The following is a 16,411-nucleotide window of genomic DNA, read 5'->3' on the forward strand; positions in this document are numbered from 1 at the left end:
AATCCCAACCATGACAATGTGGTGTAACATTCATAGACATATTAGGTACAATGAGCTTGAGTGGTTCATTCCTTGGTGAGGAACTTTATAACCGGTTAGCAGCAATCCACAAAAGTGTGTGTAATCACTGCCACTTTTTGGCAATAAAATCCCTTATCATCATGGGCTGAATCCCTTTAAGTTCAACAGACAAAGATATCAACGATAATACTTGAAATCTATTTACAATATAAATATTACAATTGATTGTACAAATAACTGATATGATTTATAATTGGATGGAGACTGATATTCTGACGATCATTTCTATATACAAAACTGGTGCAAAGTGAGGGAAACTGTCCTGAGTCAATTTCACCAAAATGAGTGAAGAAGTATCAAAAAGATAGAGTTTGGAAATCCACTGCTATGACCCATAGTTTATAATTCAAATTTAAAGTGGGGTGTCATATTTCGACAACGTTGAGAATTTTGTAATTGACTCAACACAGTTAACCTCAAAAAAAGACTAGGGCTGGTATAAAACAGCATTGGTTAACATGAAAGTTATCCTATGGTTCTGGACTCATCACTTTGGCACATAATAGTATCACAACAGGAAGATCCTGAGACAATTTAAAGGGAGACTATAGGCAGGAGCAAATTGGGCATGGACACCCACCAACTATAACCACTTAGCTCCTGCCAATAGTCCATTTTGAGGGAAGTTTCAAGTTGTCCCAGCCGAAATAATCATTAAATCATGATGACTGTTGTTAACGCAATAAACATGAAGCATTCCCAGAATTTCTGTCAACCACACCATGAGTTGACTATGAACTGTTTCAATTGAGCAAACCCTTGGCAAATAAATCTGTTGTAATTGCTTGATGCTGACACTCAACTCATTACCAATAAGCTAGATCAAGTCCACATAGTTTGGTAACATTGAAAACAAGAACTTTAAGTTCTGTTTTCATATTTTTCTGTTCTAAAACTAATAGCAGGTGTTCCCTTGTCCAACCATTCCCCGACATCTCACCACATCCTTTTTCTCAACTGATAATTTTCCGTTTACATCAATGACTGCATTATATTATCGATTGTGACCAATGAAAATCAATCGCGCCATTGATCAGAAAACACGATACCTTCAGCATGGCTGATGTCACTGTTTCCTATACACATTAAATCAATGATTATTGACATTGCTTATATTTCAATACCCGGGCGCTAATTATCAACCACATAATAAACTATTATGTTTAAAGGTCGTGTTATCCCTCTAATTATCTCGGAGAGGTTATCACGGTGTGAGCAACAATCGTGACTCCACATGAAAGTGATCACCTTCAAAAGAAAAACCAGATCAGGCAGAAAATATTGATTTAGGGGATTGGTAAATAGTTGGGTGAGACCACAGACTGAGTCCAGAATGTATTTTTCCCACAACCACGTCCAGCCAAAGCTTTACCCTGACTTAGATAGACAGAGGACAGTTACGTTTCCTTTACGCCAAGAATCATTTCGCTTCCGATTTCTTAGCGTTGACAAACTCTAGTTCATGCTCAAAACTTCAAAAGTGATTTTATGATTGTCAATGCATTGTCATAACAACTGAAAACATGATACACTTTTCACACCTTTCCTGACCTGAATCTTCCAGCAATCGAAATTCATTTTTCAGCAATTCCGTGACATTTTTTCATGTCAACCAATTCTCTTCTAACCCAGCCCCAAAAGACTCTAGCTTTCAGTAGCAGAGACTCTTATAAAGTCACAGCCACTGTACATGGTAGAAAAGTTTCTGTACAAAGTTGTCGTTTCACAACGACAATACAAGTAGCAGTGATGCTACATAGACCCAGTGCCGTAATTTAATGAGATCTAAATTGATATAAACTAAAGGCTTGACGTGTATATTCGTCGTGACTAAAGAAAAATCATGTAAAAGTTCTCAGCTCAGATCATTTGAAAAATCTATAGCCTAATTGATGCTCAAACTCCTGACCATCGGCGTTCATAACACAGGATCAAAATCTGAATGCCCATGTAAGACTACAGTTCTTATTGGCGTCAATATTTTGATCGTGTGTCAAACAAAGATGGTTGTGAATTGGAGTATGAATTTGGCTTATGAGACTCGCTATTGAGTAGGACATATAAAATATGACAGCTTACAAAATGCTATCAGAATTGAACCAAAATGCTGTAAGCCCAATCACATTCAGCCATATAGTGAGAATATCATCCTTTAAACAAAACTGTATGCATGGGAAGATTTGTCTTGTTCAAGTTTTCATTTGTTGTAGGACTTCTATTAAATTGTGACTCAACAAATTTGCCCGCCTTGCGTTACAAATGACCTTCAGTCCCCTTTCATGAAACTCCCTCAAATGATGGCATTTAACATAACTGGACTTACAGTATCATAATGCACAGAATTCCAAAACTCAAATGTTACAAAATCGTACAAGCCTTTGATTTGCCCTGGTCGCCTCCTCCCGCTGCCTGGCCGTTCGCTTTCTCTCGATCTAAACTCGTCTCCAGGTCATGATTCTTATCCTTGGCCGCCTTCAACTCCTGTTCCAGCACCATGATCCTCTTATCTTTCTCCTCCTCATCCTTGACTAACCGCTTGATGCGGATCTGAAGGTCATTCACCTTCACCTCATACTCCTGCTTCTCGACATCAGTCTCTGATAACTTCTTTTTCAACTCCTCAGAGTCATTATCAACACCTTGTTGGTGCGATTCCTCCTCTTGCTTTATCTTATTCTCCAACTCGATTATCGCCACATGCTTTGCATTTAACTCCTCCTGTTTGACACTTAACTCCTCCTCTAAGGTTTGTTTCTCACTTTTTAACTTGACATTCTCGTCGATGAGTTGTTGGAAGGCCTCACGCTCAGCACCGGGATCTGCAAGACTTGACGTCTGCTTCTCGTCTGCGCCGTCTCCATCCTCCTTCTGCTCCTCCTCCTTCTCAAGGTCAAGCTCCTCAAGGTCACCTTCAGGCACAACCTCGCCAGCCTCCTCGGTGGCCTCCCCATCACCCTCCTCCTTCTCTCCACTGGGAGACTCCTCCCCATCTGCAGCAGTCTCCTCCCGCGTGGTCTCCTCTTCCCCCTTCTCCTCCGTCTCTGCTTGGGCATCCTCCGCCTCAACGTTGTCTCCCAAAGTCTCTGCTTGACTGTCGTTATCCTCTTTGATATCTAAGGCCTCATCCTCATCCTTTGCTTCCACAGCTTCCGGTTCAGCTGTTGGTTCATCATCTTTCTCCACCTCCTCAGCAGCAGCAGGTTCAGCATCCGCTGCCTCCTCTGCTGGCTCAGATTCAGCAGCAGGTGTATCAGCGCCATCATCAGCTGGCGCGGGCGTCGCTGCCTCCTCCTCTGGTGCAGGTGTGGCAGCCTCATCCTCAGGTGCAGGTGTGGCGGCCTCACTCTCTGGTGCAGGTGTTGCTGCAGCACTCTCTGGTGCAGCCTGGTCAGTCTCCGCTGGCTTCTCCTCCGTGGCAGAATCTGAGGGCTCCGGTTCCTCCACTATAGTCTCTGTTACACCTTGTTCATTCTCGGCCTCCATCTCAACAGGTTATTACTACAGACCTCTAATCTGAAAAATATAAAGGGTGAAGAAAGTGTAAATATATGTTCATTTCATCGGATCATCAATTTTGACGTCATTGATCTGAAATAGTATATGGTAAACAACTCTTGATGGGTTAAAATATTTCTACAAAGGCTATTATGAAGAGTCTGATTGAGATGGAAGTTGTCTACTGTAACATTGGTCCAACATATTATGAAATAGCACAAGGAACATTACCTGACTTCTGATATTGGTCATCCTCGTATCATTTTCATTTTCCACACAAATAAAACTTATGAACGCTTTAATCACTTCTGCCCTTGTTAACTAAGTTATAGAAATCATTTGTATACTTGTCACTATGAACAATTACACAAAAGAGTGCTTAGTGCCAATGCTTTCACTAGTAAGTCTAGCTAATATAACATGCATGTGCATGACATAAACTATTGGGTGACCCAGATCAATAACCAATTAGTTTGACAAATACGATTACCCTAATTTTATCACAAGGAATACGCAACTTGAACTATGATGACATTCTGGGATCTATCAGTTGTGGTTGATATGGCATTGACTGAAGGAGTCCGACTTCTTAATGTACCATGCAAGGGGAGGAGCATGTCTATGGGCAAACTTGGTACGGAAAATTGTTAAGGTGAAAGTGTACAAGCCCAAATAAGAAGTATTGTATTGGCTAAAAACATTATTAGCAACACCTATTCACCGGTCACCCTGAAGGGTTGACCAGTTCACTAACAACTTTTCAAAAGTTATTTTCCAAAGAGAGAATGAAATGATACCCACTTGATAGTACGAATAGTTAGATACCATTGGAGAATGACGTGTCCTACTCCTTGCACAATACGGCAGTCAAGTGGTATTAAATACCATAGTGTATTGGTCATGTCATCTGTCAACAACATCAACATGGTTTCCCCTACCAACATGTCATCATGATGTCATGTCATGATATCAATGTGTAATAAACAGAACTTTCAATCAATTCATTTAGAATGGCTAACGCTATAACTATGCTTTTTTGATGTCTGGAGCCATGGGGTGACAGAGAAGTGTCCATCAGTGTCTATAGTCTTGTTTTCATTCAGAGACAATGGGTGATATGAATAAAGACTAGCAAATGCTTTTACTTCAATTTTGTACAGAAAGGCCCAGTGTATATGTACATGAAGTTTTAGATAAAAGCATTTGCTAGTCTTTATTCATATCACCCAATGTCACAACCTTTTCCTGTAGTTAGGTAAAGGACAAAAGATTTGGTCCTTGAGTCAGAACAAGCAGACAAAGTCATCTGAAACATGTCTCCCTTGGCCTCAGGTGTGACAAATTTGATCAATTGATGGGGGAAATTATCTTGTCTGGCACTGGTTCAACGTCTCTTGCATAGCTTCATTGACCGATCAGTCTTTTGGGGTTTCAATCAATTTAGATTTTGAGATTATTCTTGACTAATCACTGTTGTGTATTCCTTTATTGTTTGGCTGTATGACTGTCACATTTATTACTTTGTATACATGTTGGCACAAGTAAATAGTCACTAAGGATTAACACGAAGAGACAAACAACAACTAACAAGATTTGTCATATTGAACGAAAGGATTTATTCGTATGAGAAACACGCAATCATGAGCATTCCACTCGAAATTAGTCCATTTATACCCCACAATTCATAACTAATATTGGTCATAAAATGGGACGACAGCTTTCTCTTAAGCCAATGCACAGTTCATTGAAAAAACTCGCCCAAAATGTCGTGCTATTATGAGTAGTTGACTGTACGAGTATAGTTGCATACAATCATGATTGTATGTTGCAGTGATTGATACCGCTTGTTTGCGGATGGCTTAAGGTTTCACCAATGAAGCACATCAGAAATAAGTCAATGTGTAACTTAGCTTTGCATAAGCGACAAAGCACACAGAACCTCGGGACATGAATATTAGACGCTCCGGGAATGATAGTGAAAACAAAATATTGACTGGTATGAACTCCCTATAAGCATGGTGAGTGCTTTTCAACAACAGTATGTATAAAACCTATGCGTTGTCATGGTAATCATATCATTGACGAACCTTTTAAAAATTTTAAACAAAGATAAGTGCAGGTGATGTGAAATTGGTTCGGAAACGAAAGTTTTTGAAATCGATGTTGGAATTAAACCAATCATTTGTTGCTTAAAATTATACAAACCCTGGGTGGCAAAAACAATTTTTCACATCTTATCATAAAAGAAAAGAGTTCCATACTGGTGCTAAAGAGTTAGGTCAATATACACTGTTCTGAATTTTCAGACTGATGGATGTTTTCAAAAGTGCTGCTGAACCCTAAACTATAAGTTAGTCAATAAACGGACATGTCTGTCGGAACGATTCATTGTCAACTCTGAGACTAAACGCACCTCAAATTTAGACAAACATCTTTTCACCAGTCATATTGAGTGTTTGAAACTGACCTTTAAAGGGACTATGATATTGACAGTGAAGCAAGACATGCTAAGCGTCAAGCCAAATTACCAGAATTAACAGCTACCTCTAATTGAGGATTGTCAGCTGATCGGCGAAACAGCCTCCTGGTATCTGTCATGTCATTCATGTCTCAGTTGCTAAGGTAAACAACCAACATAGCCAAGCGATGACAATTTGTTGCTACGGAGCTACCATTCACACACATTTTTCTTTCTTGGGTAATTGATGATCTGAATAACGAGATAGCGTATTGATCATGGACGGTTTCCGCTATCATTGGAGCCAGACACGTGGAACCATGCAATTCAAAGAACTTCAACGTGGGCAATCTTGAAGCTTGTACATGTATCAACTATCATACTGACATGTTGGTCCTTTTCCAGGCATTTCAATCCTATAAATCATTTAAACTGGCGAACCTTCAACTATTTTTAGTTCAGCGACTAAAACTTTGGAAACGTTTCCAGGGTTACTGTAAATGTTTTCATCCTGTGAATGGAAACAGATAATGCCATGGAGATAAATCCAGGCATTGCAATCTAAAACTGGTATTGGTTCACTATATTGTATGCAAATATAAGTCCTAGATACCAACATTTTTATGTATATTAGGCCTATATCTTGATCTGAGGTACCAATGTAACGTATGAGGGCATGTTTCTTAAAAAGCTTGTAAGGTTCTTACTTAGTATTTGATCAAAGAAATCCTGTCTCAAATTGATTTGTATAACTGATACCACTTAGTGCTTGCAGCTACTATCAAAATGATATGTACGATTTGAAGAACATACTCATATAGACTAAGATATCGCAACTTCATGAGGGACTACGGTTTTTGATGATTTTGAAAGACTGGTTAAGTAGGCCCACTAGCTGACTCTAACTCAAGAATAGACTAAAAAAATTGGTGTTTTTAAGTACAACCAAATTCATGACAATCCAACTGATATCTCCTTTGGTAGGTTCATCAGTTCCAATTGTTATGACTCTTAGGTTTCCTTTCTGATTCTGTTTGCCAACCCTGGTCATGGGTATTGACTGTAACATGTTTTAACAGTAAACTAAAGTATCATATCTTAAAACACAAACTGATTGGTATATTTACATGTATGTAGGACAATTCGTTAATGTTCACCATTAACCTAGGCCAAGCCATTCATTTCCCTTCATTTTTTCAATAGGAATCAAGCTCAGCTGATCACACAAGTTCAAACACTTTGACATTTTTCTAGCTGATTTAAGTAGCCCTTGACAACCACTGTTACCTTAGTAACCGACAGATATACCCGCCATCAGTCATTGCAATGTTCTACAAGTAGTTAGGACAGCAGGTGTCTGATGAGAGAAAATTATCACTAAGTTGGAGAAAAGGTGAGAAGTCTTACCAGAAGTATGTTATTTCCACACGATCCTTGTCTGTAGTGTAAATCCACCAAAATGGAAAGTTGCCTGGCACTAAAAACACTCTATATACACATGTTGTGTAACTCCACAATTAATCCAGCTAATCATTCGACTCAAAGGCCATGTGCTGGTCTAGTGCCATGTTTTGTCAGGAGTTGGCAGCACTGGATATTAACCAGCAGGCAATAGATGGCAGCTTGTTCCAGGCAGCCACCCAATACGAGTCCTTGACGACACTTCAAATGTTAGTACATAAGTAAAGGTCCGATATCACCTCATGAGCGAAGGACAATGTCACAACCTATAGAATATAGGACGCGGACATTGACACAACCTTTACCCTGACTGATCCTCGGTACTCAAAATAAAATCCCAACTTGACACACAACAAGATATAACACAAGGGGTTTATATAAAAAGATTTAATCAATATGAAATTTGGTATACAAAATACAAATTTTACAAAATATGACCATGTTTGATTTTCCAAAGTAAGCTACGTTGACACTTACTTAGCTCTGTTGAAGAGAAAAGTAAATTGTGTGCAGAGCTGAATCATACTGGAGGAGGAGAAGTTCATGCATGTGTGTTTACTTTTCTTTTCCCAGAATACAAGTACCCTTCAAATAAATGCAAGTTCCGATCTAAAGTTTGGCGACTCCATTTGGCCTAAGATTCCACGGTTTCACCTTCCTCCTCTTCTACTTCTCTCCACTGGGAGCGCCACTGGTCAGGTTTAACCCCATCTTCACCATAAACCTGAGGAAAACAAGAAGTTGATATGTTTTTTCATCGATTATATCGGCAGCATTCATCAACATGAAAGTACAGACCCCCTTTGAATGCTTAGGAAGGATGTAAATTCAGGCCCAAGTAAAACGGCAGGTCTAAAGGTTTCTGGGTAGACTTATCAGACAATATATCTTTCAATCTATTTCTTCCCTTCTGTTGACCCTACGCCAAAGGTCCAACTCACCTGACACACAAAGTCGAGGACCTTCTTCTTGGTGGTCTCAGCCCTGGCACGGCAGCCCCATGTGAAATCATACGCTGGAGGATCACTTTGAGGCTGGCGGATGTACTCAAGGTAACCTTGACGAACAAACTCTTGGCAAATCAGTTTCTTGGTGTCGCCAAAAACTTCATGGGTGCGTCTGAAAACAAGTGGGATTGATGAATATGATTATCAATCAGCAGGCAGCACAGTAAACCTAATCCAGGTGAAACACTTTGTTCTGACTAATGGTCTGCAAAGTGTGTTGATTGAAGCCACCTTGTATAAAGTAATCAGATGATGAATTTTCAAGAGCTCATAAACCACTCATGTAAGAAGGGGCCAAGCCTTTCTTATGGTTCTGGCTTTTTCTCCCCAAAATGTGGCTCAACAGTATCCCATCTTCTATTGTTGTCATTCTACACATTGCAGTTTAAATCAGCTTTGATAACATAACACTTACTCTGGTTCAATGCCCATCTTGCTGAGAGAATGCCACAGAACAGCTGCAAAGGAATGGAGTAGAAAATTACAATCTTGGAGATTTTCTTTCTTATCAAATCCCACTATAAAGTAGAAAATAACATTCCCAAAGTATGACCATAACTTGTACAGCAGACAAATGAAGTGCCAAATAATCCCACAAACATTATAGATTCAGACCCTGGCCCACTGCTGGACATAGGACTTTCTTTGAAATCTTTGTTATATAGTAGTTTTCAAGTCAGTTAATTTGAAAGTTTGCTTTTGACTTGAGCAAGCAAGGCTTTTTTCCTTGGAATCACTTTTTAAGATGGGATTAGGAGGGAGGCGTCAGCCATTGCTCTAAGACATTGTGAACTTACTGTCGGCCATCATGTTTCCTTTCATGAAGATGAGACTGAGAATGATCATGAGTAATCCCATCTTGCTGTTGTCTTCAGGTCCCCTGCAATAAACAACACAAGAATATCAAATGATTCTGCAAATAAAACCATTGTCATACTATTTAGCTTTGTACCACCGTAACAGGATATGATATTGTTCAACTCTAGTTTCCAAGGCCAAGGGCATAGCGGGGTTAAACTTCTACAGCCAAAATTCCTTTAGATATCATAACATCCCATTATTCATCATCATCATCATCATCATCATCATCATCATCATCATCATCATCATCATCATCATCATAATTTTTGGCTACTGACCATGTAAGATGAGGATTTTCAGAGTCAATATCCAGTGTGTTGATCAGCATGTAGCTCTTTGGTTTGGCATCTGTCTCGACCACTTCTATACCAAAGATCTGTAACAAGAAGAGTTGATCATCATTTGACAGTTTATCATTGCTTTTTAAACATATGACAAACTACACTATTGTGTCAGAGGAGTATTCACTGGACTTGTTTACAGCAGCCAGCGTGCAATGAACTTACATTTTTGAGTCTTTCCTTTGCTTTTGTCATGATCCATTCAAAACCTTTGTTGAAGTCTTTCAGAACAAGTTTGTTGATATCTGAAATATAACACAGCACTATTTTATTTTCGTCATTACAAAAAGGTCTAAAATAGACAGTTGTCAGTTGTTTGCATGGCTCCTTATGATGCATTATTTTTATTGTAATGCAAACAGCTTTCAAAAGACGCAATGGACAAACTTTTGAATGAAAACCTTTGTCAATTTAGAAACAGTTACCTTGCTTTTTGATTGGAAGTTTCTTTTGATCCATGATCATTAGATAGTGGACAACATCATTGATCTGAAAGTGACAAGCAAGGTTATGTCAATCTAACAACTCCATCAAATTCAGATTCAGTGAGGGGTTGGGAGACATGATCCTTCGGAACTGAAATGAAATCCTATTCTAGAAGTTGAGAGGTAGAACCAGTTGTTTACAGCCTTGACTGGCAATCTTTAGCTTAAGTATAGTAGTCTTGACTGGCTGAACATGTAGGATTGTTGTGTCCATCACAGCACAGAAGAAAGATCTTCAAACGATATCAACTCCCAACTCACCCTGCGGTTCACCTCCTCCTTGTCCCGCTCAGAGATAGCCCTCTGTGCCTGAGTCATCGACTGTGACTGGGATGCCTGTGTGGGGGCATATTCTTCTTCCTGCAACATAGATTATGATCATAATTTCATATCTGGGATCCTTGTACCCTATTTGTCGTTAAGCGATGCAATAAAATATGGATATGGCCAGATTGGTGTGACGTGTGTGACAGTCACCAGTGTGGTGAGAGTGAGCGAAGTCTGAAATCGAAATGGGTGTCAAAATCAAGACTTTCCAAACCTAACAACAAAAAAGCATCATCAATATATTCACCGAATCTTCTTCTTCCACAGGAGCTTTACGGCTTGCGGCTTTTGCTTTGGATTTCGGCATTGTAATCGTTTTTGTGGATGATATATTTTTCAACTTCATTTCGCAATTTGGCTGAAGTTCCGATGGCCACCAATTTTGTGGGGGAAATCTGTCGGTGCAAATGACGTCTCGGCGTGGAATTCCGTTCATTAGCGTGTCAGTATCTATTTTAAGGTCATACTTACGTGTTGTTGTTTACGTTTTGGACTGATCAAAAGGCCTTGGGCTTTGGGCTTGGGCTTGTGAATTGGAAATTTGTAACAATTTCCGTTTCTTTTACAGATACTCACGTTTAAGCATATTGACTTAATCTTTTATAACTGGTAGTCTGTGCACATTGAAGTTCAATTTGAAGTACGGAAATTTGACTTGATCATGTGACTGGTCAAAATGGCCGCGCCCGTGAAAAATTTGACGTGTCAAAATTTATAGATTTTCTTCGGATTTCGGGCATATTTACGCTATTTCTCCTACTCTTTACAATGTGCACTTGAGGCAGATTTGTCGGACAACGCAATCAAAGTACATTAGTGCCAAAAACTTTCCCTCAACTGCTAATTTCATTAAGAAATCATCCACCAGTAGGCCTACCAGTTTCCCAGTAGTTACATAATATTACTACACATTTACAAGTGGTAGTAGCCTACATGTTGTATTTAGTACAGGTCAATACACATTTTCGAAGAAGACAAATCATAGCCAAAACAAATCAAATGCGCACACTCGGAACACGTCTGAAGGCCTAAACCGACTTCAGTTCCTCTTCAAAACGATGCTGGTCTAGTTTGTCATTATGTTGATGTTGGAGTTGTGACAACCGTCATGTCACAACTTCTTTAAAATTTCTTATTCTGTTTTGCGTCATTTACGTTGTTTCCGTGATGATCTCCTGACACATGTTTGATTCATTGTACTTTCTCTTATTTTCAGGTTCAAAACCTGCCATCTCAGCAAGCAAAAAATGGGGACTAGTAAGATCTTGGCAAGCGCAGCAACATCAGCATCATATAACATGATGTTTCAGGTGAGGAAAATCATTCATTTGAATTCCTTTTTTCTTGTAAAGATAAAAATTTCATTACTGGGAGATATCATAACAACCTTGATTCATAACTACTCATTTTCATTTGAATTGATGTCATGGAATTAGGCCCCCCCCCTCCAAGATGTACCTCCTTTACTTCCTTGGAATAATCTATATAGCTGATACAATTCCTCATTCTTTGCAGTTGATGTTCCGCCTGATGACTTTTGTTTTGAATGCTTACATCTTACGCCATGTGTCAAAGGAGTTCCTGGGTGTTGTCAATGTCAGGTCAGTGGAGCAATCAAAGATAACTGAGAACGTCACTGATACTGAAAGCAGTTAGACATGACACTGCTAGTAGAGAGCGGAGAAAACGTTGTTTTTTAGTCTGGTAGAGAAAATTAATTGAATATGGCTGAAACTGCTCCGATATTGGAGTCAATTCTTGTTGACACTGCCAAATTTTCTTGAACATTGGTATTTTCATGTTCCTGGCTTCATTCGGAAGTGGATGGTGGGGTCATAACTTTCCTTTCACACATTTCAGGTTGATCCTACTGTACACAACAATCCTAATGATTGTGCGTGAGGCATTCAGGAGAGCATGTTTGAGTAAGACTCAGGACAGGAAGTGGCAGCAGGTCATTAACCTCTTATGGTGCATGTGAGTATAATAATACTTCAACGTATTGATGTGAATTCATATTATTTCCTGGGCATGAAATAAAAATTCATTGGCTCTATTCAAATGTAGTTGTAGAAAAACTTGGAGCTTAAATTGAGAAATATATTGCTTACTTTGCTACTATTATATTATTCACTTCTAAAATGTTTATTCCAGTTTGCCCATCAGTGTTTTTGTTGCCTCATTTTTTGCTTACATCTGGTATTACATCCTGGAGAAACCCGACCCTGATTTGGTGCCAAACTATGGGATAGCAGTCATCTGCTTTGCGGTATCGACTGTGATAGAGAATCTAGCTGAACCTTTGTGGGTGATTAGCCAGGCATTCCTGTTTGTCCGACTCAGGGTAAGAATCTTTGTTCGGAATGAGCTGCTTGTGTAAACGAAGAGAACTACTAGTCACTGCCTTCTGTCACTTACATATTTAAACCAGCAATTCAGAATTCCTTTTAGTTCTGGAATGAGAAAATGGGCACAACCATGGGACCACCAACTCTTTGCGCACTTTCAGGTAGGGTATTTTAAATTGTTCTCCTTTTTCTGGAATATTGTTGTCTAAATTTGTTCCCAATTCCATTTCAGGCAATCGTGGACGGAATATGTCTGGCTTTGCGTGTTTTACTCACTGCCGTTGCGGTAACATATTTTCCACACTGGGGTCTGTTTGGCGCCTGCTGTGCACATGTGAGTGCTTTCAAGCAATGCATTGAATTACAATTACTTCAACGTGAGATGGTATTGGGGAAAACATGAGGCAAAAATGCTACGAAAATAATGTATGTTTGTCAGAATTCACTGTTTTTTGATCAAACAACTGGGAAAACAACTGCTCAATACATTACTCTTTTCAATCATTAGCAGTTATCTGGCATTCTGTTTTTGTTTCAGATAATCAGCACTGTTGTGTACCCTGTCATCTACTATGGTTATTTCATATACTACCTGTCAACACATCAGAAAGAGATTGAGACCGACAAGTTCCCTCTCAGATCCTGGAAAGATTTTCTACCAAAGCAAACTAATGGCCAGGTTTGTAATCAATTGATTAGCAGTCTTCTCTTTCTACTAGCATTCAAAACCAAGTGAGAGTCACCGACCCACAATGTTGACTGTATTCATTTGGTCCTTGTTTGATGCCTGCTTGTTTCCATGTTTGTGCCATTTGGTCGTTTGTCAAGTTCCAGTGACTCATAATCAGTAAACGTTATCTTTCAGCCACTGTTCAATGCTGGTCTTGTCAAGTTAACATGGAGTTTCTTCAAACAAACCGTCCTCAAACAGCTACTCACAGAAGGTGAGAGATATGCCATGACCATCTTCAACATCCTGTCATTCAGCGATCAAGGCATGTATGACGTTGTCAACAACCTCGGTTCACTGGTAGCCCGGTTTGTTTTCTTTCCGATCGAGGATAGCGGCTTCCTGTTCTTTACTCAGAGTTTTACCAGAGGAGTACCAATCAAAGATCAGAATAAGGTCAGTTTACAAGCAGCTTTAGTAAACAATACCAGACAGTCATACACAATCACAAATTCTCTGCATTGAAGCCGTTTTTTACATCCAAACTCGTACAGTTGAACCTGCCTGGCATACAACTCTGATTTTGGTCCTAAATTGATCTACTCACTTCCTATTTCAGGAGTCAGTTACCCTGGCGTGTCGAGTGCTCGAGTCTCTGCTGACCTTGGTTGTCTTGATCGGTGTCACTTTCCTCGCCTTTGGTTATCCGTATTCCTACCTTCTGCTCGATATTTATGGGGGGGAGAATCTCAGCTCTGGATCAGGTACGATACTTCCAAACTTCCACTTGAATAAGTAAAAACAACGACTTCTCAATGTCGTGTCGTATCTCCTGAGAGTTTTCGGCTTGGTTGCATTTGAGGCCAGGGAGGAGGAGTCCATCAAACATATGATGTGGGAGAATGAGTCAGACACCTCCACCGTTCAACCCAACTACGAAGCTGATAATCTGTATCTCTATAGTTACGTAAACTCTGGTTATTTCTTGGTACTCAGTGGTTTTCTGGTATTTATAACTTCAGGCCCGACCCTATTGCGATGGTATTGTGTCTACGTCCTTATCATCGCTGTCAACGGAGTGACAGAGTGTTTTGTCTTTGCTGCCATGAGTCAAAAGGAAGTCGACAAATATAATCACAAAATGCTGCTGTTCTCCATCATCTTCCTGCTGTCTTCATACTATCTTGGGAAACATCTTGGAGGAGTTGGGTTCATCCTAGCAAACTGTCTGAATATCGCAGCGAGAGTTGCTCATAGGTGAGCCTTTTTTTATTTCTGTATCAAAAATCCTTTCTCCTGGAGAGGAGAGGACAATGTCACCACCTCAAAATAAGGTGTCTTGTTTTGGAGAAAGGAGGACAATGTCACTTGGATTCCCACTGCTACAAATGGAACAACCTTTCTTTCAGTGGACTGTTTTGAGTTTGAATCTTAACCTAACAACCATCTTTACTTATTTTCATTTCAGTGTCTATTACATTCACCATTTCACCAAAGACAGTGATCACTACCCACTACGTGGAATGTTTCCATCGATGCCAGTCATGATATGCTACATTGGATCATTTCTCATTACATTTTACTCAGAGGCAAGTAAAAAACCTTAAAACCTTTCTGCTTCTTTGTGTTGTCAGGTTTATGTTACATATTTTGAGAACTGGTGATCAATAGGAGACACCATGCTTTGAATTCTAACATTCAATGATTCAAGCCTGAATTATCAGCTCGAGCAGTAGCCAAGGAGTGCCAAATGTGATATGCAATGTTGGGTTTTTTTCGAATAAACTTTGTCAAGCAAAGTCATTGTGAAGACTTCCCATCTATGTGATCCTGGTTTGATGTCCAGTTCTCCTTATCAAGAGAGTAACCTTGATTCCATAAGGTTATCTTCAATCAGCATGATGTGTCAGCCCTTGAAGTTATCATAATATTTTGTTCTTTCAGAGATTTTTCTGCTGTGACTCAGGTTGGGTAACGCGTCTTGTCCACATCGGAGTGGGAGGTGTGTGTCTTCTTGTTGTGCTCGGTGCCATTTTCTTGACGCAGAAAAGATTACTGACGTTTGTTGTTGAACAGTACAAGGAGAAAATAATGCATACAAAAGCTGAGTGATGTCTTCATAATGGGACAATAAATAACTTATGTGGTGCGTGCTTTTGTCAATGGTTCAACATTTGACCAGTGTCACAATTTGTCTCTGTCTTTTCAATAAAATATTTATATTACACATAAATGATGTTTTTCTTTGATGTTATACTTAACTTGTGGTGCAATCATTTTCTCCAAACCCTGGTTGTGACACTATGTGTGATTTCTCTGAAATATTTCTCTCCCAAAATGACCAAGGAGGATAACACTGTCTCAAATATCCAGAATTTTTGTCACAGCGAGCCAAGGGGTACCATTGTAATAAGCCAAGACTCTATGACACTTCCTCGATACACTAGGAACCCAAGAACATTGTCCTAATATGATAAGAGTCCTAAGGGACAACTGCCTTCATGTCGAGGACCAAGACGCAAGTCACAATCTCCTGAAATCTCTATCAGTACCTCTAGGTGGGTTAAAAGGGCCCTGTCTCATTCAATACAACCGCAGGATTCTGTAAACAAGCACAGACTCTATCCCCGCATGTCTTTAAACAAAAACATGCCACGTGGTAAACCAGCGCACCTGTTATGTCTCCACCACGTGGTTCGACGTGACGTAGGCCTACATAGGCACAACAGTACATCAAGATTGTTGCAAGACAAACGTCATGGCGACATTGAAAAAGTACTTGGTTGTGACAGAGTAACGTTAATGGAGCCACAGCCACAGGACACCCCAGGGCGGAAAGAGACGAGGACCGAAACGAATTGCGCCTTAAATCCGGAA

General features: G+C 39.7%; 3 protein-coding genes across 5 annotated transcripts; 1 reads left to right on the top strand and 2 right to left on the bottom strand.

Annotated features, from left to right (window-relative positions):
• Positions 1-1,204: 1,204 nt before the first annotated feature.
• On the bottom strand, positions 1,205-7,575 carry LOC135491537 (cytochrome c1-like). Of its 2 annotated transcripts, none has more exons than XM_064777503.1 (2): positions 7,442-7,575; positions 1,205-3,594 (listed from the first exon to the last, which is right to left on the bottom strand). In XM_064777503.1, the coding sequence occupies exon 2, from the start codon at positions 3,562-3,564 to the stop codon at positions 2,440-2,442; it is 1,125 nt and encodes a 374-aa protein (XP_064633573.1). In that variant the 5' UTR covers positions 3,565-3,594; positions 7,442-7,575; the 3' UTR covers positions 1,205-2,439. The 2 variants fall into 2 exon arrangements, with proteins under 2 accessions (XP_064633573.1, XP_064633574.1); XM_064777504.1 differs by lacking the exon at positions 7,442-7,575 and adding an exon at positions 3,808-3,931.
• Positions 7,576-7,879: 304 nt separating this feature from the next.
• LOC135491274 (non-structural maintenance of chromosomes element 3 homolog) lies at positions 7,880-10,885 on the bottom strand. The gene is made up of 9 exons (XM_064777026.1): positions 10,764-10,885; positions 10,451-10,549; positions 10,130-10,193; positions 9,870-9,949; positions 9,642-9,739; positions 9,300-9,382; positions 8,918-8,960; positions 8,437-8,614; positions 7,880-8,219 (listed from the first exon to the last, which is right to left on the bottom strand). The coding sequence occupies exons 1-9, from the start codon at positions 10,860-10,862 to the stop codon at positions 8,130-8,132; spliced, it is 834 nt and encodes a 277-aa protein (XP_064633096.1). The 5' UTR covers positions 10,863-10,885; the 3' UTR covers positions 7,880-8,129.
• A 285-nt stretch (positions 10,886-11,170) lies between these two features.
• On the top strand, positions 11,171-15,761 carry LOC135491157 (protein RFT1 homolog). 2 transcript variants are annotated; one of them, XM_064776850.1, is made up of 12 exons: positions 11,171-11,324; positions 11,733-11,826; positions 12,032-12,117; positions 12,377-12,493; positions 12,671-12,860; positions 13,097-13,198; positions 13,403-13,543; positions 13,730-13,990; positions 14,154-14,298; positions 14,557-14,791; positions 15,003-15,123; positions 15,479-15,761. In XM_064776850.1, exons 2-12 carry the CDS (start codon positions 11,764-11,766, stop codon positions 15,644-15,646), a joined length of 1,629 nt encoding a protein of 542 aa, XP_064632920.1. In that variant the 5' UTR covers positions 11,171-11,324; positions 11,733-11,763; the 3' UTR covers positions 15,647-15,761. The 2 variants fall into 2 exon arrangements, with proteins under 2 accessions (XP_064632920.1, XP_064632919.1); XM_064776849.1 differs by having other exon boundaries at positions 11,191-11,286.
• Positions 15,762-16,411: the final 650 nt, after the last annotated feature.

This window comes from Lineus longissimus, chromosome 7 (genome assembly GCF_910592395.1).
Source record: "Lineus longissimus chromosome 7, tnLinLong1.2, whole genome shotgun sequence".
Classification (NCBI taxonomy): Eukaryota; Metazoa; Nemertea; class Pilidiophora; order Heteronemertea; family Lineidae; genus Lineus; species Lineus longissimus.